This window comes from Elgaria multicarinata, chromosome 2 (assembly GCF_023053635.1).
Source record: "Elgaria multicarinata webbii isolate HBS135686 ecotype San Diego chromosome 2, rElgMul1.1.pri, whole genome shotgun sequence".
Classification (NCBI taxonomy): domain Eukaryota; kingdom Metazoa; phylum Chordata; class Lepidosauria; order Squamata; family Anguidae; genus Elgaria; species Elgaria multicarinata.
The window spans coordinates 74,850,304-74,874,147 of NC_086172.1; the positions used below are offsets into that span (position 1 = coordinate 74,850,304).

Genomic DNA, 23,844 nt, shown 5'->3' on the forward strand with positions numbered 1-23,844 from the left:
TGCCTTTGTACAAAACTATGGCATGAGTGCCTTGGGAATATTGTGCGTGCATTGCTGGTTGCCACATCTCGAAAACATCGTAGAGCTGGAAAAGGAGCAACCAAAATGATCAGGGGCTTGGGGCAACTGAAGAAAGGTAGAGTGTATTGTGTGTGTATGTGGAGGGGTAGCTTAGAAAAAGGGCATGTAAAGGGAGACAAAGGTTTATAAAATTATGCATGGTGTTGAGCAAATGAATAGGGGGAAGTTTTTCTCCCTCACAATAAAACACAGGATCATCTGGTGAAAGACAGATAAAAATGAAGTACGTCTTCACACAGTGTACAATTTCACTATATGAAATTTGCTACCATAAGATCTAGTGATGACCACACCAATTTAGTTGGCTTTAAAGAGGAATTGGACAAATCCATGGAGGAAAAGGCTATTAGTGGCTAGACAGACTTTTAAGTGCTTCAGGTGCCTCAAATCGTGACCCAAATCATGCATTGAGTTTGAGGTTGCAATCAGGTACAGATAAGACTGAAGCCAGTCCAAAGGCTATTTTAGGGTGCAAAGCTAGTTAAATCCCAGTTCCTTGATTCATATTTGCATTCATATTTGCATTGATTCATATTTGCATAAGCTTCAAAGGAGATGATCAGGCAGTATGCCCCTGTATACATACAGGCAAACTGTAGATGCAAAAACTCTGAGGGCAACAATCCATACTCTGTAAAATGCCACTCACACGGATGGTGCTTTATAAAATACATCATTTGTGTTTCATCTCTCAATGTTATTGTTGCTTTTATTACTTGGCTGTTGTCATTTGTATCATTTGTAGATGGATGGTAGAGTTCTAATTATTTTATTGCAAGCTACCTTAATTTCTTGGAATATAAAAAGTAGGATGAAAAGATTTTAAATAAATGTTTACACAGAAGTCAACAATGATTTCAAAGAGATTTAGTCCTGGATAAGTGGGCGTATAATCCTAGCCATGTTTACTTGGAAATAAGCCCACTGAATTACTCACAGGTAAGTGTGCATAAGGTTTTAGCCTAAGGGTAGTATCCAATGGGCCTTCCGCAGGCTGCCCAGGTGGCCAGCAGTGGCACATGCACAGCCTCAGCAGTAGGCAAGTAGCCCCTTACTGCTGGTGGCCACAATGTAGTGCTTACATAGGGGTGTAATACAACACTTCCCTCTAGAAATGCTACATCACGACTTCCAGTGCCGCCTGCATGCACACTGCCGCCTCCAGCCATCTTGGGCCTCCCTTGGAAGGACCGCATTGGATACTACCCTTAGGCTGCCATCCTGTACCCACTTACCTGAGAACAAGCCCCATTGCACTTGGTGTGGCTTACTTCTGAGAAGATATGTATGGGATCACTTTGTTAGTATTACAACGCAAGCACTGTAACAGACATCATTCCAACACACATAAATATGGGAGATCTTAATTCAAAAATATATATATATTTATTTGCAGCTATGTAATGGAGCTTTGGATTTCCTAATTGGAAGTGCAATCTACATTTTGGGTAAGTATGCTGACAAAAATACAAATAAGAGATAAGTTGAAAGGAGTAGGATACATCCCACCGAAGTGGTAACATACACACTACATATTCATGTACCCAGGGCACTAGATACAAGAAGGGGGGGCTCCCCAGGTGGAAATAGAGAAACAAAAGGCATCTTGCAGGTTAGGATCAGTATCTACATTGTGTACAATATAAGGTCTCCCACTTGAATCTGTATCTCTGTCCGCTATGTGGATCTCCTAGTAGCTTCTATACATGCACCAGAAGTGAGACCAATGCAGCCGAACACTAAATTCAGAAAGTCATGCTCCCCTAAAGTTCTAGGGAAGGTTGCCAAAAGTCCAGAGAGATGAGCAGGGACTCCATCTCTTAATCTCTGCTTCCCACAATTTGCAAGAGGAAGGTGAAGATGTAGACGATGTCCGTGTAAATCTTGAGCGCTCCATAGACGTATTCCTCAGGGCTGATGGTGTGTTTCCTATTGCCCAGCACCAACTGGGTGTCATATGCAAGAAACTGTAGAAATCCATAAGGAAGCAGTTAGTCACACATTTCAAGAAACTTTCTAGTAATATAAGCATCCTTCCTGCTCTTCCAGGGCATGTGAACTCAAAACGATCTAGGCTCCGAGGGGTTCACATGAGACAGAAAGACATACCAACATGCATATGCTATAGGAAGCCACGATAACACTCTGTTCCCTGAAGGATGTCCAAATGGCATTAGCAGGTGTTGGTGTTGATTTTCATGGTATGTGTAAGATAACCCTGAGGTTATCTTACACTTCATCTCCCACCATTTTAATTATTATTTTTATTTATTTATTTATTTATTTATTTCCTGCCTCCCCTCTGGATCAAGGCGGGGAACAACATGAAATACAAAATATTATAAAATACATAAAACTGATTAAAACATATCAAAACTAATATGATATTAAAATAACAGCCAGCTAGACATCTTAAAATTTGACTGGGTAGGCCTGCCGGAAGAGATCAGTCTTTATTGCTTTTTTATATGCAGAAAAGCTATTGAGTTGGCAGATCTCTCCCAGCAGGCCATTCCACAGTCTGGGAGTGGCAGCAGAGAAAGTCCTCTGGGTAACAGTTGTTAATCTAGTTTTTGCTGGCTGAGGTAAATTCTTCCCAGAGGACCTGAGTGTGCGGGGCGGATTGTATGGGAGAAGGCGATCCCGCAGGTAACCTGGACCCAAACCATGTAGGGCTTTAAAGGTAATAACCAACACTTTATACTTCACCAAGAAACGAATTGGCAGCCAGTGTAATGATTTTAAAGCTGGTGTAATATGGTCACCCCTAGATGTACCAGTGACCAACCTGGCTGCCATGTTTTGCACTAGTTGAAAGTTTCCAGACTAGGCACAAAGGTAGCCCTATGTAGAGCGCATTGCAGAAGTCGAGGCTCGAAGTTACCAGCGCGTGCACTACCGTCTTTAGGTCTTCCAACTCTAGGAAGGGGCACAGCTGGTGTATCAGCCAAAGCTGATAGTAGGACCATAAGCAGATAAGAACATTATGTTGCATTTTGTGTTTTATGAATTGTTGTAAATTGCCCAGAGAGCTTCGGCTACGAGGCAGTATAGAAATTAAATAATTAATAATAACAATAACAACAACATTCCAAGTTAAAGATTTCCAGTTCAACCAATAGTTAAATTAATTGAAAGACAGCAAGTATTGTAATAATAATAATAATTAAAATGGCTTGGATCTTCAAATAAATTCACTTATTGTATGTTTTTGTGGTTTTTAATTTTTGTATATTGTTTTAAGTGTCTTAATCTTATGTAAACCACCCAGAGAGCTTCTGCTACTACTATTACTACTACTACTACTACTACTACTACTAATAATAATAATAATAATAATAATAATGAAAATTAACAGGAGGAAAGTTTCCCACCCCTTCTTTCCTCTTGCAGGTACCTGTGACCCCTGGAAAACTTCTTCCGAAACGGTTTTCTCTGTGAAAAGTGGTATGTGGTAAGGAAGGAAACTTTCCTTCTATACTGGCTGGGGAATGCTAGGAGTTGTAGGACTTTTTCCTATCTAAACAAGCATAGGATTGCGCCCTAAGTTAACTTAACTTAGGGTTCAAACCACTGATTGCCTTGTGCACTTGTGAATATTATTCCCCTGAAGCTAGGCATGTTATGACACTGAAATAAACATAGAATGTGTCATGTCATTGAAATCTGGAATATTAGACCCTTTTGTATCAATCTATCATTGGAGTTATAAGACGGGATAGTTAGCAAAATATCCCAGATTGAATTCTGCATCTTAACATACTGTTTCACTCCATGGTCAAGAATCCCCATCTCCTCCACCTTTCCTAGTCATCAACTTGTATCCCTCTCCATGCTGTCATAAAACAAGCCTTACTTTGCTGTACACAACTTTTTTTATATAGAAAGATCCACTTCACTACCACTCTATGAGCAATTTACCCAGTCACTTAAGGTAACTGAAAACTACCTCCAGGTAATAAGACTAATCCCCATGACTGCAGAGATTGTGCCACATATGCAGCAGCCATAGCACTGTCCTATAGGTATACGCTCTGACAATGACAAATCATAATGAACCACTCTCTTTCAAAAACAAGTACACTGCTTTCATAGAAGGCTTCTAATCTTACAGCCATGGGCCTTTTGGCTGGTAAGGAGGTGATGCAGCTTAAAGGGTCCTTGTGAAAGGACAGGCAATAAATCTCAATGAGCAGCTTAACCACAAGCTCTCTTGACCAGCAATGATGTATAAAGAAGACAACTCACCAGGGTGAAGACGATTGCACCAATGGCTGCATACAGCATGTGGAGCCAATAGACCTGCAAGAAATGAGAGCCCATAAGTTGCTTCTCTGCAAACTAAGTGTGTCAATTTAAACTTAATGATAGTTTCACTTGACCGCATCATACAACACAGATAGGAGCAGCACATAGGAATAAAAAGGTGAGCATCATTTAGAGGGATGGGGGGAACAAACATTTCCAAATCAAAGGTTGGCAGGATGTTGATCATTCACAGACTCCAAATCATAACTGAGCATCTACCAAGGTAGACACTAAGGCAAATACAATGATTTACCAATAGAAGGGTGGAATCAAGGTTGATAAAAAGGTTGTTGTTTTTAAACTGTTGTTTTTATGTTTCTGATGGTTTTTAAATTTTGTACACTTTTTAATGTTTACTGTTTTTAACTTTTGTAAACCGCCCAGAGAGCTTGGGCTATGGGGCGGTATATAAATGAAATAAATAAATAAATAAATAAATAAATAATATAAATAATATAAATAAATAACAATGTTTTAAAAATATATTTTTTAAAAAATGTTTGATTTAAATTGATTTCAAAATTTTCTTAAAACAATTAGTAAAAAAAAGGGCCTAGGTCAAAGATATTTATCACAATTATTAATTATACAACTTTTAATTATATTCTATGAATACAATTAATAGCAGTTTATGGAGATGGGAGAAAACCTGATCGGTCCTATTCTACTCCCCAATATATTAAGTTTCTCATGTTGACTTGGTTGAAATTGCCTAAATTGTGTTTTTTGAAGAACGTTACATTTATCTAAAAACTGAAATAATTAACCATTCAAAAATCCAGGTGCATGTTTTGTAAATAATGTTGTTTGTTGAAGAAGAAAACTAACCAATCAATTTGACTGAAATCAAATCAACCTTGGGGGAATTCACATCAATATGCATTGATAAGATTCAATTACAAACATGACCTATTATTTGGATCTGTAAGGACAGGTTCAAGTGTCAGATCCAGAGAAACCATTGCATTGATCCCCAAGCCCCATAAAGTTTCTACTGTTGCTTACATATTTGAAGGACAGGACAATGGCTGTGATGATCCCAGTCACCATCACGACAATGCCCAGGACACAGAACAAGCCAGCGCAGGATGTGAAATCCACCTGCCAACAAGAGTAAGACATATGATGGGGGAAGATGCAGATAATGGGTCACCCATTCTCAGTTTGCCCAGCAAGAGACTGCCTAGCCATTCCAACTCTGTAATATGGAACACACACAGTTAAAAGGCAAGAAAAAAAATATTTTAAAGGAATTGCTGGGGAGATTCCACACTTCAGTCTTACATCTTTTTGTCTTCAGATGTAACACACAACAAATAACTATCTGGGGAAGCAATGAGACTCATTTTATTTCACACACATTTTTCTAACACAAGTAAGTGCTTCTCACGCTATCTCACTAGCTTGTTTCCCAAACTTGAACAGGTGTATCTGAGATTCACCAGATCAAGACAGAATACAATGGCTTTAAAGGACTGACCCCACTCAGTGATAGATTGGCAAATCTTTACCAAGTGTTTTCGACTTCAAAAATTAATGTATAGGTAGTAGTCCCTGAAACTTCCCTCAAGCCAGATAACACAATTATGGTATCAAAGAATACATTTTATTGCTCAAACAGTCAAAAGGAATAACAAGCTTTAGCTAAGATTTGGCAGATCACAAACATTCCTAAATACACACAAATTGTAATCACTAAAATGGCCCTGAAGATAGTAGCAAACACATTGATTACATAATAAATCCTAGGTTCCTCTCAATGTAACAGTCAATATTAAAGGTTCATATTTAAATGTTGGGCAAAGCCAACCTAAGCAGGTATTGTAGGTTTATCATTCTCCCAGGATCTCCCTCCCAAACTGATGAAACCTGGCCTTTTAGAACCCTCATGATGCCAACAACCTCATCCTGAGTTTCAGACTTGGTCATACCACTATTCTCATTTTTCTCAATGTAACCAGGTCTACCACTGATACCAGTAACACTTCGATGGAGATATCCCTGCTAAGTTAAGCTAGCAGCAGTTGACCAACCCATTCATGGCAGCCTCCCTCCATTTCCAAAAATATATTGCATTACTCATAGTTATCTCACAACACATACATACAAAACTAGTCACACATACAAGACGCAATTCTGATCAGTTCTACACAATACAATGCATATTCCTCTATGTTACCATATTGATATTTAATGTGTATTTTGTTATACATATTATAAAATAAAATTCTGGAAAGTCTAGAGCAGGGGCACGCAACGTTGTTGGGCTCTGGGCACATTTGTCCATTGAGAAACTTGTCCTGGGCATCATTACAAAATGGCTGCTGTCGGAGACATGGCAAAGGACAAGTAACTTGACTGCAGAGATATGCCCCACCACCATGGCTTTGTACAAGGTAGAGGTGGAGTCTGAGCCCCCAACACATTAACACACTCATTCGAAGCCACAGTTTTCAGCACAAACAGAAACCTATTCCATAGCAATCCAGCTGCTGGTATGAAAATGTGTTAATTAAAAGAAAAGTAGGAGGAATAGGGCACATATCCTATTCTGAGGCTGTGCTTCTACTACTGTCTGGAGAGCACAGATCTGGTTCAGGAAATGCCAGCATCATGACCAAGACTTGGGAGACCCACAAATTGATGCCAGAAACCCACAAATTGATGCCAGAGATATAAACCACCTTCTTCAAGTTGGTGCCTTCCATATGTACCAACTCTAATTCCAATCATATCCAACAAGGTTGGATGATAGCAGTAGTAGTGCAACATATCTAAGGAAAGTGAAGTATTTAATTTTCTTCAGCTTGTATAAATTATTCAAATTTTCAGCCTGTATAGTTATTGTTTTTTGCCTCTCGGTCTTTTTCACTCACACAGCTTCTGAGATTTCGTCAAGCACAGCATTCACAAGCTTGTCTCTATAGCCACTTTAAATCCACCAATGAACGGTGGACGCAATTAATGTATGAACTTAGTATATATCTGTAGCAATAACACATAGATACCCATCAGATCATTTGGACAGCTAATATGGGTTTTAAGATCTTCCCATTTCTTACAATTGCCTAGGCATAGACTGCAGAGATATGTCCCACCACCACACCAGATCACCACCTCCTCTTCTCAACCCCCGATTCTTCCCTTTTAGCTACTTTTCCTCTCTCTGAATGTTCTGGGTTCTTTTCTGTACAATTATAAATAAATAGAGCTTATTTCAGAGCCATACAGATTAGAAATGTATAAAACAACAAAACCCAAGTTTTCGGAATAAATGCCAGTCTCCAATGGTGACTACGAAGAATGTCGTAAGACCTAAACAATCTGTCCCTTTAACAACCACTGGGGAGGATGGAAGTAGTAGTCCAGATGCAGCAGGAGGGTGCTAGGCTGGGGAAGGCTGTTCTAAAGGGAGTCTTCACAATGATTATAGACAGCACAACTTATGCAGAAAGCTCTGCTTCCTCAAACCTCAGTTGTTGAATAGAATCAAGGAACTTCAGATATGTTGGAAGAAGTGGAGCCAAGTGTCTGCTAACTACTGACATTTTCTCAATGAAAGAGCACACCTCACCTTTGTCTGGAAGCAGAAGACGGTGACAACGATGGAGACGATAGCTGTGATTAACATGGCAAGTAGAACAGCCTTTGTTTGGTACATGCTGCAAACAGAGAGTTAACCCATTATTGTACTGGTGGGGTTTGGCATTATGTTGACAAATGAGCAATTAAATAGCAAATGACACAATTCAGTGCATACATAAGACCTACATTCAGGGTAATTTATATACCAAGTACCAATCAAATGCAAACAATGAGCAAGTCACAATAGAACAGAATTAATGTTGTTTTGGTAGCCATTTGGAGAAAGAGGCCTTAACTAAACCTACCTGTTATTGCATGACGGAGGGGTGAAGATATTGCGATGTTTTTACCGTGAGATCCCCCCTCTGTTTACACGCGGCGCGCGATGACCTCAGAGGGAGAGATGTTGTGCCTGCCATTTTTTTTTATTTTTAAAGAGGCAGCACCGCACAAGCTCATGCGCAGGCGGTAGGTGTTTTTTTTTTTAAATAATCATTTTCCGCACTCCCTGCACCCCATCCCCAATGGGCACAGAGCTCCTGAGGAGCTCTGCGCCCCCTGTGCGGGTCCCGGCTCCTAACGAGGAACCGAGAGGAGCCAGAACAAACTGCAGCACCTGGCCACATGGAAAAGGGACCATGGAAAAACCAGGCCCAAAGTGTAGGGCTCTATCCCAGGGCAAGGGAGGGATCATCCCTTCCTGATTCCAGGATCCCCTGTGCGTCATGTGGACGCACAGGGACAATCCCGGGGATCGCCCTAGGATTTCGCCCCATCTAGCTATGGCCAGAATATTAGTTTGATTTAATACTTTGGCTCTACATGTATTGTAAAACATGTCTCGCTACTATCAACTGAAAATACTTCCAAGTAATTATGCTTATGATTATAGCCCAAGTTGTCCTGCCTTTCTACTTAAATGCTGCACTTAACAAGTATCTGTTATTAGACACTGCTACATTTTCAGAAATAAATGCTAATGGCAGGTACATAGTATAATTAAGAACATCCAGATAAATAAATCCTAGTAAGCAAGAGATGACAGCATGTTCCAGTGCATTATGACAACTGAGATATTTTCCCTCTCCTTGGATTCTAAGACTATATATTAATACAAATGTACTTGTAGCATAGCTAATCAAAAACTGGTATGCTATAGCCCAGGGGTAGGTAACCTGATGCCCACCAGATATTTCAGACTACAACTCTCACAATCCCTGACCACTGGCCATGCTGGCTGAGGATGATGTGGAGGGAGGAGCAGCTGGGCTTATGGGACCTGCCCATATATGGGAAGTTGCACAGCTTTGGCCCACAACCTTCCTCAAAGTGCCTCCCCAACCCCCGTAAAACTAGTTACTAAGGTCATTATTACTATATAACTACAAGGTTAGTGGCCAACTGCAGGTCTGGAATCTCAATTAGAGATTCTTCCACTATAGAAGATGCTGTGGAATATTGTATAATAGTACAGTAACATAGGAAGGCGCCTTATACTGAGTCAGGCATTGGTTCATCTAGCCCAGTATTGTCAATACGGACTGGCAGCAGCTCTCCAGAGTTTCAGGCAGGATTCCTTTCCTTGTCCTACCTAGAGAAGCTGGGAATCGGACCTGGGACTCCTAGACTTTAGAAGGTCAGGAAGTACCCACCGAAAGGTGGCATTTGTTCAGAAAAATCTGTATTAAAAGGAGGCTTGCTAGAAAAATGGAATGTTTGCCCAACAAAAATGGGGTCTGTTGGTTTTTCTAGGCATGTGCTAATCAATCATTGTTAAATTTCATTTGTTGGACATTCTCACTTTTTTTTCTTTCTTAGTACAGCTTTAGGAAAGACTCCCACTGAGTAAACATTCTCTAACAAGAAGCTTACTTACCAGACAGGAGTGAAACAAAAACAAAAACAAAAACAGGATTACAAAGACACAGTTACTTTTGTACTTTCTTACCTAGCAATGGTGCCTGTCATGAATCCCATGGCCAGCGTCTAGAAGAAAAATAGAAACTGAAGTCACCAGTTGATCATTGCCCCTCACAACATCACCACAATCTCCGGTATCCTGTATATGTCCATCTATCTCCAGGGCGGCACGGGCATCATATTGGAGGCCTCCAAATATAGGGTTAGACTGTGTGTTCATCGAAAATGACTGATTGTTTGAAACCCTTTTGTCTAAGCTGAACCACGTACAAAGAGGTTCAAATAGTGTTGTTCAAGTCTCATAGAAATAGTGTTGCTTGGAAACTCATGAAAGATTCTAATACATGGCCTTGCAGAGGATTTTTTTTTTAACTTTTGGAGCTGTACATTTAGCTGTAATTTTTTAAAAAGTTTCCATAAAAACACACAAACTTCATCCCTATGCTATTTAGTGTCCATTTCAAAACTGCCAGTGCCAGACTAGGGCCATTCGTTCAGTCACAAAGCTCCCCGAGCCAATCTCTCGGTTTAATTTACCTCACAGGACTATTGAGAGGATGAATGGGAGGAGGCTGAGGAGAGAGAGCCATGAGGTCTCTTGAAGTAGAGCAAGAGAAACCAACTAATGACTTAAATGAAAATTCATTTCTTCCCCCAGCACAGCAGTGAGGAAATCTACACGGCTTCCATTACTTTCAGACAAAGCTCCACAACCACAACAATGTTTACTTACAAAGACAAAGAGAAGGATGAGATTCCATGGAAAGCGTCTCCTGGAAGAGATTAAAAAAAGGCAGAATGCAAGTTACATTAAGCAGTGTCACTTCAGAATAAGCAACCAGTTAAGCCAAGTGCTTCAAAAAATCCTCCCATATGCTAGCTTTTTTTCATGTGAAGCACAGTTCAGTCCTGCTCCAATCCTGCCCCAGATAGAAGCATTTCGTTTTTTGAGAGAGAAAAAGTGATGAGACTGAAGGCCGGTAAATGGCCCTCCCTCCCTGTAGCACCTGCTTCATATTGCCCCATGTCAAGCTATAACCTTTAATCCTCTAGCACCAGGCTGGGAGAAGTAGATCTCCAGAAGTTTTGGACTTCAACTCCCAGAAGCCCCTGCCAGCATGGCCAGTGCTCAGGAATGCTCGGAGCTTAATTCCAAAACATCAGGAGCCTACTTTCTGTCTACCCCTGCTCTACCACTTCCCACCCCACATAAGAACCCTGTTATTCACAGCTCATAGGTCCACCAACTCTTCCCCACAGTCTGTCTCAAATTTCCCTACAAGCATCCCTTTGAACCCACTTCTATCTCTATTTCACTCCAACACAATCTCCCCCTCTTTTCATTTAAACCTTTATTTGGTGTGTGTGTGGGGGGGGGTGCAGTGGGGTTGTGTGTTGTTGTTGTTTTTAAAAGACCTACAACAATAAACTGCCTACATTTTTGTTCACAAGGCCTTCTCTCACCCCAAGGCATTCATCCATTTGAACTCCTTTCCTTTCTACAGCTGCCCTTTCACTAGCAGAGCATAACTGGGGCTAGAGGCAACAAACAAATCTACGATTATATTGGCTTGAAACATTATGGCCCCTGACTCCAAACCATCCATGGAAGATAAAAGAAAAGGGTGTTCTGGGTATTGTTTTACTGTTGTCTGGCTATCACTTATTTCAAAATCCTGGTGTTATAAGCAGCCAACTGGATAGATCACAAAGCCTTAAGTAGACATACATACATACATACACTCACCGTGGGCCTTCACAACACACCAGCACCAGGTAAGTGACCAGGAATACACCACTGAAGAAAAGAAACAAGAGTGACAGGTTTAAATTTCAGTAACATCTACTAAGAGTCTACTCTTACTAAACATCTACTAAACACACAAAGGCTGGGATATGGCAACCACCACAGTAACCCAACCCAAAATTGGACCCAGAGCCATATTTGGCAGCACTGCCTTGTAAGCGTATGAGAAAAGGTGATACTTACTAAGATGTATAGTACACAGCAACATTCCTCCGCACAAAGAGGTTCACTGGTTCACTGTTGAGAGAGATCAAGTAGTAAAATAAGTATCTTCTCTCACATCATGAAAGCAGGGGCGGAGTACATCATAGCTGTGCCAAACTGAATTTAGAACTTAGAATTTAGATATTACGCTTACTCCAGTCAAGGAAGCTCGTAGTCTTGGCTTTATATTTGATTCCTCGCTCTCCTTTATTCCCCATATTGAGGCAGTAGCTAAATCCTGCCGTTTTTTCCTGTATAATATTGCCAGGATTCGATCATTTTTGTCTGTCTCTTCTGCCAAGACGCTTGTTCATGTACTGGTTATCTCTCGGCTGGACTACTGCAACCTACTTCTCTCCGGCCTTCCTTCTTCTCACATCAGTCCGTTGGTTTCTGTCCACCACTCTGCCGCTAAGATCATCTTCCTGGCTCGCCGCTCTGACCATGTTACTCCACTTCTGAAATCTCTTCATTGGCTTCCAATTCACTTCAGAATCCAATATAAACTTCTCCTGTTGACCTTCAAAGCTTTTCACGGTCTAGCTCCTCCCTATCTCTCCTCTCTCATCTCACACTATTGCCCCACTCGTGCTCTTCGCTCCTCTGATGCCATGTTTCTCGCCTGCCCAAGGGTCTCTACTTCCCTTGCTCGGCTTCGTCCATTTTCTTCTGCCGCCCCTTACGCCTGAACGCTCTTCCAGAACATTTGAGATCTACAAGCTCAATCGCAGCTTTTAAAGCTCAGCTAAAAACCTTTCTCTTTCCTAAAGCTTTTATAACTTGATGTTGTTTGGACTTTATACTGTTAGTTTTACCCTACCCTGTGCCTGTTTACCCTACCCGGTGCCTGTCTGCATTCTCTTCCCCTCCGTTTGTTTTATTATGATTTTATTAGAATGTAAGCCTATGCGGCAGGGTCTTGCTATTTACTGTTTTACTCTGTACAGCACCATGTACATTGATGGTGCTATATAAAATAATAATAATAATAATAATAATAATAATAATAATAATAATAACAACAACAACAACAACAACAACAACAACAACAACAACGTAACATAAGAACATAAGAAGAGCCCTGCTGGATTAAACCAAGGATCCATCTAGTCCAGCATTCTGTTCACACAGTGGCCAACCAATTGTCGTCAGGAAACCCACAAGCAGGACACGATGCTGGTTTGAAGGCTGTTTCTTTCAAATTCAAATTCTGATCTCTCCCTCACTGCTAAATACTAACATTTTCCCATGTATGGTAACAATAATAAATAAATCAAGAACAGAAGTCAAGCTCCAGCCAGCTAAAGCAGAGTTGGAGAACATGTCTGGATTGCAGTACATGGTTTGGTAAACATCTGAAATGAGACCACAACCAACCCCCCACAAAATAGTTGTAAAAATGTGTTTTCCATCTCCCCAGTGATACTAACTCCAGTCAGGAGTATTTCCATAGTGAAGCACCACAACATTTATTAGCAGCAGTAGTAACTGTTGGAAAGGAATGCAAACAGAGCTTGCAAGAGCAAAAGACATCCGGACTCTCCAAGTTCCATTTCATTTCATTTGTTATAGTTCTCTACTACCTAATAGCCAAAGCTCTCTGGGTGGTTCAGAAAAAAAATGTAAAAACCCAAAATAAGTACAAATATATATATATAAACAGACTACACACAGTCAGACAACATATATCTAAAAAAAAAATCAGACTTGTTTGAAATGTCCTTACTACCCATGACCAAGTTAACATTTAATTGAACTAAATTATCACCTGTTTACTCCAATAGCAGTATTAACTACTCTGGCTTTAGCAGGATTCATACCACCGGAGGAAGCAGAAAATAAATATTCTGATTTTCTATATGAACCAAAGACCAAATCCAAACAAACATCATTTCTCCAAGTACCATTATCTTTGGTCATCCTTTTACAGTAGCCTCCCCCCACCTGGTGCTCTCCAGTTGTTTTGGACTACAATTCCCAGCATTTCAGACATTGGCCATAGGGGCTGGGGCTGATGTTGAGTTGAAGTCCAAAACCCTTGGAGGACACCAGTTTGGGGAAGGGTGGACTACAGGGAAAAGCAGTCACGGCCTAGGAGTGCCACAGCAAAGACTTACACAAAGGTGAAGATTGCAATGATAGCTACCGTCAGGAGCAGCTGCACTGAGATAATGCTGTAGACCTGGAAATGAAGACACAGTGCATGTGAGAATCTGCACAAATGCACCCTGAGAAACTGCCCACCCCAACTCCAGATATTAGGGCTGGATTAAAGTGCATGGTGGCGGTAGCCCGAGCCGTGCAATTGAGCTCCATCAAAACAAGAACCTCTTCCCCAAGGACTGACTTTATGCAAGCATGTCACTTTCTCCAACGTGCATTTCTCCAGCTAGAGAACATGGCAATTCTTTCCATCAGTTGCTCACCTGCAGTTGACATTGCTCAACTGCCATATAGGGTTTTTTGTAGCTAGGCGGGAAATAATAATCAATAATAATAATACAAAAGAACCCCAATGAGGTCCTTGGGGTCCTTTTGTATTACACAAACATTTGTGTAATCATACCCACAGCAGGACCCCTTCTCTGGCTGCAGACTGGAGCTTCCTTAGCATCACTCATGAGCTTATTCTTGGCTCTTGTCCTAGTTTCCCCGACTTCGTGCCTTCCAGATGCCAACCGAGATGGGTGTCTGTCCCCACCTCCCAGGCTCTCCCAAGCAAGGGATGAATTCCCATAGAACAGCTTCTCCCCCCTACGTATTTCGATGTGGTCTTAATAGCCAGCCTTTCTTGTGATTCTGTGCTTTTGAAACACAGGCACCCAACTGAGCACAGCAGAAGGAAAGCCACAAAAACAAAACGAAAGAAAAACAACCACCTAGCTGCATTACCTTCTAAATAACATTGCTGCGCAACTTTTTGCTCTCTAATAGGAGTACCTGAACCTATCAGGTCTAGATGCTCAGTGGCCTCCCTGTAACCACTCTACATTCCTTTCCCTGATACTGGCTGACCCAACTTGGGACTAGGATACATGAGAGAGAGCCCTCCCCTACCACCACTGAGGTCATCTGTGGGCATGCTCCTGGTGGTTCCACATAGACCCATCCTCCAACTGGAGTCCACCAGGGGAGGAGCCTTCAGCATGGTAGCCCACCCACCTACGGAATTCCCTGCCTCTGGAGGTCAGGCAGCCGCCAACTTCGTATTGCTTTCGGCGCCTCCTGAAAACGTTCATTTTTCCAGGAAGCCTTTTCTTAATGACCAGCCATGGTTCACTTTTCATTTTGCTTTTAAAGTGTTTTGTTCTGTTTTTATTTTATTTTATCTTGTACACCGCTCTGAAATTTTGAATGGGGAGCGTTATATAAATATTGTAAATAAATAAATAATATAATAAATAAATATTCCCCTTGGTGCAGCGCAAGCAGAGACTCCTTTGCGAAGCAGCGAGGATCGCTTGCCACAGACCCTCTTCCGTTGACATAAGCATGCACTGCGTCGCTATACAAGCCAGCAACCTCAATTCGGCTGAGAGGAACATCCATCCCTAAAAGCAGAGGCGCTGGCTGGGGACTGCACAGTTACCTTGCGGATGAAAGTGTGCCTGACTTTCTTATCATCCCAGTCTGCCACGTGGAAAGCCCCATCCCCTGTGCCGTCACTGACATAGCTGTCGCCTGTAAAAACAAGACAAAATGGTGTCACCCTTGGGGGGGGGGGGAGTTCATGACACAGTAACTAAACCTCCTCTAACGGGTTGGGGAGGGAAGGGGAAATAACCGGGAGATATTTCCTGGCCTGGGGTAGGCTTCAAAACTGGGACACAGATACATACAAAGAGACATACCACCATCTCTTCAAAGGCTCCCAATATACCCGAAAGGCCTATTATTATTATTATTTATTTATATAGCACCATCAGTGTACATAAGTTTCACTCTGCCTCTAGCAAGTCCATGTCTTCCACAAAAGCCAATCTCTCTACACTGATCACCCAGATTAGTTAGATCTCAACACCAACAAAGCATTGTCAAGTAACTGCTACTGAAACTAATCCCCTTGACTGCAAATTCTCCTGAAGCTGCCGTGCCACTTGCTGCATGAAGCCCCTGCTCTGAGACCGCTTTAGATGTGTCTTTGCCTCAATAGGCAGAGGATGTTCAGAGGTTCATGCTCCCTTAGTTGCTTGCAAACTAGACTCCTGCTATAGCAGCAGATTAAGGGAAAGAGTTTTCTATCACAGCTCAAGCCTCCTTTCTCAATCCCTCTTCCACCATGTCACATACAGAAGATCACATCCTTCACATTAATATGACCTGGATTTGACTGCGACTACAGGCTCCATATTCAGACAACCAAGGAGATGTGACTGTGTGTGCACATGTGTGTGAGTGCATGTTGAAAGGGTGGGAGAAATTCCCTTTTTACTAGTCTGACTAAGTGTGTTTAAAGGATATTAAGAGTTAACTAATCCTCATTAAGAGATCTTTAATCTAGTTTTCTTTGAACCAATGCAGAGTAGCTTATCTACACGGAGTCCATTTCCTCCAGGCTAAAGTTTGGTCTCTGTTCTGCAAGGCAAGTAGGGCAATAAATAAGCATAGATCCTGTGACTGGATTAGATGGAATTTGGGTCAGTTCAGTCAAAATTAAGCAGAAAATTGGTGAGAGAGGAAATGGACTCAGCGATGGATCATAAAACCTATTCTGCAAGACTTGGGTCAAGATAATCAGACAAAACATACACAAACACAAATATACACACCTTCTTTCAAGCAAGGTGTGTTCCCATCTTTACCCTGCTACTCTAAATGGGGTTCAATCTGACTTTTGCCACCAGACAGGAAATCAAGGGCTACTAGGAAGCTGCACCCCTGCCTCCCAGGAAGATCATGGCAAAGGGGAGACCAACCTGGCCCCATCCATCAGCCAGAGAAGGAGTAGCTTTAGGGAGCTTACTTTCCCCTCTCCCACTGTCGCCCCACTAAAAACAACTTTGCTGTAACGCTTGCTTTCCTCTTCCCTCCCCATTCCCTTTTCATCGTGTCTATAAGATTGTGAGCTATAATATCAATACAGTACTTTAAAAACCAGTTAAGTCCTTTTTAAGTATTAAAACAAACAAACAAACAACAACAACATTCTGTAACTTTGCTTGCTCTTGTAGCCTTCCAGGTATAAAAATTGGTTTCACTATACAGTTTCAATTAAAGTCAGCCCCCACCCCAACTCCTGAATGTATCCCTTTAAGTGGGAGGGTGGAAACTAAAGAGTTTACCAAAGTTCATTGGCACTGTAGGCATCGGAGGAACTGGCTGTGGGTAGCCTCTGGGCTGTGGGTAGCCCCCGGGCTGTGGGTAGCCCCCGGGCTGTGGGTAGCCCCCGGGCTGTGGATATCCACCACTATACGGCGGAGGCTGGGGGTACGATCCAGGGTAGCCCCCTGCTGGCGGAGGATAGAGGGGGTTCCGATCGTCGTAGCCTGGGGGAGCAGTAGGATGCGACATGATGTCTCAGCAAGGCTCACAACACTGAAAAACAAAGAGGTAAAAGTTCTAGTTATTGCCTCTGCCCTTTTCTTTGCTAAAAATATCCATCATCAAGGAACATCACCAGATCACCTTTTACATAAATCCACACTCCTTGTGGCCTGTTTGGATATCCGTCTCCGAACACTCCAAAAATGGCCAGCAGGGGGACCCAAGGCAAAACTATAAAGGTATATATTGAAAAGAAATATATAACCACGGGGGAGAGGAATCCTGAATCTGTGGGGGAAGAGAGGTCCTGCCACCTGAAGCTGGGACTTCACCAAGTAGTTGGAGGGTATGTAACCCCCAAAAGTAATGGTACCCAATTCTGCTGGTTTTACCTAAAGCATCACGTTGATCTTCAGCTTTACTAGTAGGAAGACTACCATGTTGCTCTTTATTTTGTACTTGGCTTCTCTCAAGGGGCCTGCAAGTTCCAATTAGGGATTGTGACAGAACCGTATAACTACTGGATTTTATTTTTTCAGTAGTGGGAGACTATCCCTTCCCTCCCCCTTTTTTTTGTTTGTCTCAACGCTCCTGGATATATCTCACACCTTGAGATACTTGGAGCCCCTATACCTTCTGGATGCACAAAGGAGTACTAGGCCTTCGCCAACCTGGCGCCCTCCATATGTTTTAAACTATAGCTTCTAGCATTCCTGACCATTGCACATGTTGTCCAAAGCATCTGGAGGGCATCAGGTTGGGGAAGGCTGTGCTAAAGGAACAGGAAGAGTTAAGGGAGAACCTGAGTGATTTGATAGAATACATGTTTTTCCTTATACTTCTGTAAAGTGAGGGAGCAGTAACCAGTTTCTTTTTTTAAAAAAATGGAAGCTTAACAGTAAGAGACTAGTTCTGGAATGCCCCCCCTTTTTTTTTTGTCTGCCTCAACACTCCTGGATGTATCTCATAATCTGTGTGGCACCTTGAGATACTTGGAGCCCCTATACCTCTGGACTGGCGCATATCCATTAATTGCATTACACCCTTCCCTGTATTTGCATGTCAAAGTTTGTTATAGTTTGGCTCTAGTAAGAGAGAACATTCTCCAGTTTCTGTTATTCTTAATACAATGAGCAGGGAGCGTTTGAGCCTCCAAACTCAGCAATACAGTACAGACATGAAAATAGGGATTCATATCCCGCCATTCAATAAAATCCCCAGGCTATCTCTAGTTTATCTCCATGGTGTTGCAGAGTATATTTTATCCAACCACACTTGAGTTTGAAGGCAGCTGCAAGCTTTAAACAGGACCTTTATTTAATATTGACAGGTATCTTCTTCTTACAACTGTTAAGTAGGCAAAAGTGAAACCAAACCAGCAACCCAACTCCCTACACACATTAACCATCTAGCGGCTTTCCAACCAGTTATTTCCCCCCTCCATAGAGTGGATTTTAACTAAGGGCTGTTGCTTATTCCAGCACGTGGGAGGAGGACTGCTTAAAAAAATAGCATGGCTGGCTGAAATATGCTGGGGGTTGTAGGACTCTTTTTCTGTCTAAACATGCATAGGATTGTGCTGTTAGTGGTAACATGTCCGAGTTAAAACTGTTCACAAATTTACATTTGGCTAGTCATTCTTGCTGCCAGCCATTGCGCAATTCTGTAAGGTTCCAAAGTTATGGACTGAGGGTGGGGAACAGGGCAGAAAAGAATCCAAATTATTTATTGCACTTCTAACAAGCCCCGTAGCTAGGAATTCCATACTGTAGGACCCCAAGGATACTTTGGGAGCCCACAATGTGTCAAATAAAAACATAAATACAGTCAATTGAATGTAAACTTTAAAACCTGTTTACAATCATGATATATTTTCTTTAAAAATAAGCAATACTTGCCAACACAACATTGTCCTTGGGATTACTTTATGTGAGCTGCCTTGAGAAGGTCATGTATATTTTAAAGTATCCTCTCCACGCTTTTGTCAGAATTATGCATCAACTGGTCAAATCACAATCAACAGCTGTGGCCAGGGCCCCTTTTGCCCAGCATAGGCTGACTCACCCACTAAGTCCATTTCCAGGGAAGGTCTCACCTGGTCATGGTGGCACATGCTTTGGTTACATCCAGATTGGATTACCGCAGTGTGCTCTACATGCACCTTTTATCAGCTTAGGCTGATATACCAGCTGCGCCCTTATCTGGACAGAGATAGCCTAGCTACAGTTATCCATGCTCTGATAACCTCTCGTTTGGATTACTGCAATGCGTTATACGTGGGGCTGCCTTTGAAAACGGTCCGGAAACTTCAACTGGTACAAAACAGGGCAGCACACTTACTAACAGGGACTGGCCGACGAGACCACATTACACCAGTCCTTTTCCAGCTTCATTGGCTGCCGGTCCAGGTCCGGGCGGATTCAAAGTGCTGGTATTAACATTTAAAGCCCTAAACGGCTTGGGGCCAGGCTATCTGAAGGAACGCCTCCTCCCGTATGTACCTGCCCGGACCCTAAGGTCATCTTCAGGGGTCCTTCTCTGTGAGCCCCTGCCAAAGGAAGTGAGGCAGGTGGCTACCAGGAGGAGGGCCTTCTCTGCTGTGGCACCCCAGCTGTGGAATGAGCTCCCTAAGGAGGTTCGCTTGGCACCTACATTATATGCTTTTAGACGCCAGGTGAAGACTTTTTTATTCTCCCCGCATTTTAACAGTCTATAAATAAATTTTAACTTGGTGTTTTAAATTTGTAATTTTGCATTGCTGCTGTTTTTATCTGGTTGAGCTTTTATATCGTATTTTATATTATGGTTTTATACTGTTGTTTTATACTTTGAATGTTTTTAAATTTTGTGAACCGCCCAGAGAGCTCCGGCTATTGGGCGGTATAGAAATGTAATAAATAAATGCACCTGCCTTTGAAAGGTCTCTGGAAATTCCCATGTAACCAGAATGCAGCAGCAAGAATGTCAGTGGGCTCTCACCACTGGGAGCATATCATGCACATTTTACAACGGCAATGTTTGCCAAACCATTTTAAAGCACAATTACGAGCACTGGTGATTAGCTAAAAGCCCTAAATGGTTTGAGCCTAAGATACATAAGGGACCATCTCCTCCCATAACAGTCTTCCTGTTCCCAATGATCTATTGGGGAGGCATTACAAACAGGGATGCGAATTAAGGCCTTTTCTGGTCACAACTAGATTACGAAACTCCCTTTCTTGGGAGGTCCACTCCCCTCACCCGTATCTCCTTGCCTTTTGCTGCCAAGCCAGGACTTTAAAAATAAATAATCCAGTACACTTTTGACCTGCCACCATGATAAGCTTGTAGTGGATGAAAACCTTGATCATAGATTAACTTTTCTATTGCTTAATTGTATTGCTAGTTCTGCTGGATTCTATTGTTTTAAAATACTGTAAGCCACCTTTGACCACTGTGAATGAGTGGGGTTACTTTTTCTTTCTAAATAAATACAAATAAATGTAAGTGGAGGGTAAAAGCAGATTTATGTCTTACTGAGCAATTTGATAGAATACATGTTTTTCCTTATACTTTTGTAAAGTGAGGGAGCAGTAACCAGTTTCTATTAAAAAAAAATGGAAGCTTAAAAGTGAGAGACTGGTTCCAGAATGTCCGAGGGGATAAATGTGTCAAGCTTTCACACATACACATGCATACATACATACACACTTTCTTTTTCTTCCCTTCTTTTGCACCATTAGAGATGTTTTCATGGTGAAAGATGAAAAGACAGCTTGTTGGGAAACTTTTTTGGGGGAGGGGTAATCTTATGCATGTTTAGATAGAAAGAAGTCCTACAGCTCCCATAATGCCCCTGCATAAACATCCATAGGATTGGGCCCTGGGTGAGTACAACAGGCAAGGCCTTGAGCCTAACAAGTTAAGGACATTCAAAATTGCTAATGATGAAGGAAAGGATAAATAATGCAGCTCTGACTCATTGATGGAATAGAGTCACCCAGGAACGAGTTCTCTGGGAAGGGAGGGAGGGAGTTTCATCAGAGACGACTGCTTTGACAAAGTGTCCAGTTAAACAAATAAGATCGATCAACCACAGGAGGGCAAATGCATGGAAACCCCCGGAGGGACAGGAGAAAATGGAAACCTTAACACAATGCCACAGCATACATCACCCTTCTTAACTGCCCTTCAGGGGCAGGGGGAGCTACCAGAAGCAGAGGCAACACACACACTCACATACACAGTGTTACATGAACACTAAAAAACACAACTTGTGAGCAATAGATCAGAGTGAAGGGAATAAGATTCCTTCTGGATATACAAAGGGGCCCTTGCTAAACCAGCCTTCACATACCTGGTGCCCTCCATATGTTTTAAACTACAGCTCCTAGCATTCCTGACCATTGCCCATGTTGTCCAAAACATCTGGAGGGCACCAGGTTGGGGAAGGCTGTGCTAAAGGAACAGGGAGAGTTGAAGGGAGAACCTGGACACAGAAAGCGAAAGCAAGGTGCGGGGAGAAATCTGGCATTGCCAAGATATAAGCAAACCAGTCACATTATTTCGTAGTTAGTTAGAGGATTAAAGAACAACACTGAGGTAAGGTCATGATTAGCAGTTTAATCATTAATAAAAAGTTGGTGTAAAGGGGACAGCTCTTTCTGTTTTTCTGTGAATATGTTTAGTGGGGGGGGGGGTGAGAGAATGTGGTCAGGGTCCAGAAAGAAAGATTGGGCCCTTTCAAAAAGAGGCTGCAGAGGACTTGGCCATCATTTTGGCTTAATTACTTATTCCGCCTCATTGATATAAGACAAGAGTGGGTCACCTGTGCTCTTACAGCTGTAGGTGGTTCCTGTTCTATTTTCAAAATCCCTCTGTGTGCGATCGGTTTAGACCTCTGGCCAGAGAGACTTGCCCTTTTCCTGGCAGCCTGCTCCATTGGGAGGGAAAAAAAGGGGGGGAGGGAAAAGGGGAGTGGCAGAGAGAGAAGAGAGGTCTCCCACCCAGTTTTGGCTCTGGCCCTATCCAATGCTGGCTTCGGTTCCATCCACTTCTGGCATGCAGCCCGCGACAGATTGCTCACGTGAGAACGCAGCCCTCCACAGAAGCAAAGGTTGCCCAGAGGCTAGACTCTGGTTCCTAGAAATGGCACTACAGGAAGGGAAAGTTGCCCAACCCTGATATAAGAAGCTAGATTTGTTTCTAGAAGTGGTGCCGAAACAATTAATAGCATTAAAGAAAATGGGAACTAATGACTAAAGGATGTAACAGCAGTCAGACCACTGCAGCTTGTGCAATGGTCATTCGTCACAGCCAATTCAAACCATTCCTTTCAGCATATTTTATCTCCTGTGTGTGTGCGGGCATGGAAAATATTCCAAAAGCCACTCCACCTTCATTTCCTGGCTGGCTAGAATGACAAAGGGATATCTCAGTTCACATGAAAAGGTATTATGACTCTTAATGGGGAGTGTCAAAGATCTTATCTAATCAAACCCTTATAGGGCTGCAGAGGGAGGGATAAAGTACAAACACCAGGTTTCCTATTGACTAAACAATAAAAAAAGAACAGGAACAGGAACCAAAGAAGGCTATCAACAGAGAGAGAAATCCTATTAAGGTTTACAAGTATGCTCAGCTATGCTTCTGCAAACAGTACAGTAAAGCAACATTCAATGAAATCTCCAGCATTTGCAGTAGGGTCCCCACTTTGATATTTAAAAACTCAAAAAGCATTTTGGAGCCACAGTGTTTGACAAAAGGTACGCCCATTATCTCCTATGGAAAGGAGATAATTTAAAAGAGTCATCCTTATCCTGTAACAACAGTTTGATAAAACATAGTGTTTCTTAAAGTGACATTACAAAATAAGAGAATGGCTCTTTAAAATAAAGCAAAGGACATCAAGAACTCTAAGTATGGGTCAAAGAGTTTATGAGTATACAATAAGAAGAGACATACAAGCCAGGCCCATATGCTAAGAACACGTCTTCCAGTGTTTAGGGCAGGCATTGTGCCTTTTGATAAGTTTATAGGAAGGCAGAACTCTACAAAACTGCAAATACTAGAGCAGCCTTCCCCAACCTCCAGGTGTTTTGGACTTCAACTCCCATCAGCCCCAGCCAGCAGGGCCAATGGAGGCCACCAAGTGGGGAAAGCAATACTTGAGCTGCAAGGAATTCTTCAGAAGAAGCCAGGGGATAGCTTCCCCCAACTGGTGTGTTAGATCACAACTCCCCCATCCCTAGCTAGCCTAGCCATTGATGGGAATGATGGGAGTTGTCGTCCAACACATCTGGAGGAGACCAGGCTGGGGAAGGCTAGTAAGAATCATATACCTTTGCATTCCACCCCTCTCCCTGCATCAATAATAAGCAAAGTGCTTGTTTTTTCTGGAAGTAGAGGAAAGAGCTCAACCCCAGAGGTCAACCTCCTAACCCCACCCACGGGATCAGACACCCAAAGTGCCAGAA

At 42.2% G+C, this 23,844-nt stretch overlaps 1 protein-coding gene across 3 annotated transcripts in view; it reads right to left on the minus strand.

Annotated features, from left to right (window-relative positions):
- Positions 1-1,448: 1,448 nt before the first annotated feature.
- The window catches only part of LOC134392419 (protein lifeguard 3-like), a 46,573-nt gene continuing 24,177 nt past the window's right edge, over positions 1,449-23,844 (minus strand). For all 3 annotated transcript variants that reach the window (XM_063116736.1, XM_063116735.1, XM_063116737.1), the window contains 11 exons: positions 17,188-17,440; positions 15,495-15,586; positions 14,023-14,087; positions 11,885-11,938; positions 11,642-11,692; positions 10,628-10,667; positions 9,923-9,960; positions 7,964-8,051; positions 5,395-5,490; positions 4,330-4,383; positions 1,449-2,048 (listed from right to left, as the gene is read on the minus strand). In XM_063116736.1, the coding sequence (XP_062972806.1) occupies positions 1,902-2,048; positions 4,330-4,383; positions 5,395-5,490; positions 7,964-8,051; positions 9,923-9,960; positions 10,628-10,667; positions 11,642-11,692; positions 11,885-11,938; positions 14,023-14,087; positions 15,495-15,586; positions 17,188-17,416 (954 nt within the window). In that variant the 5' untranslated portion in view covers positions 17,417-17,440 and the 3' untranslated portion in view covers positions 1,449-1,901. The remainder of the gene's footprint in view (positions 2,049-4,329; positions 4,384-5,394; positions 5,491-7,963; positions 8,052-9,922; positions 9,961-10,627; positions 10,668-11,641; positions 11,693-11,884; positions 11,939-14,022; positions 14,088-15,494; positions 15,587-17,187; positions 17,441-23,844) is intronic.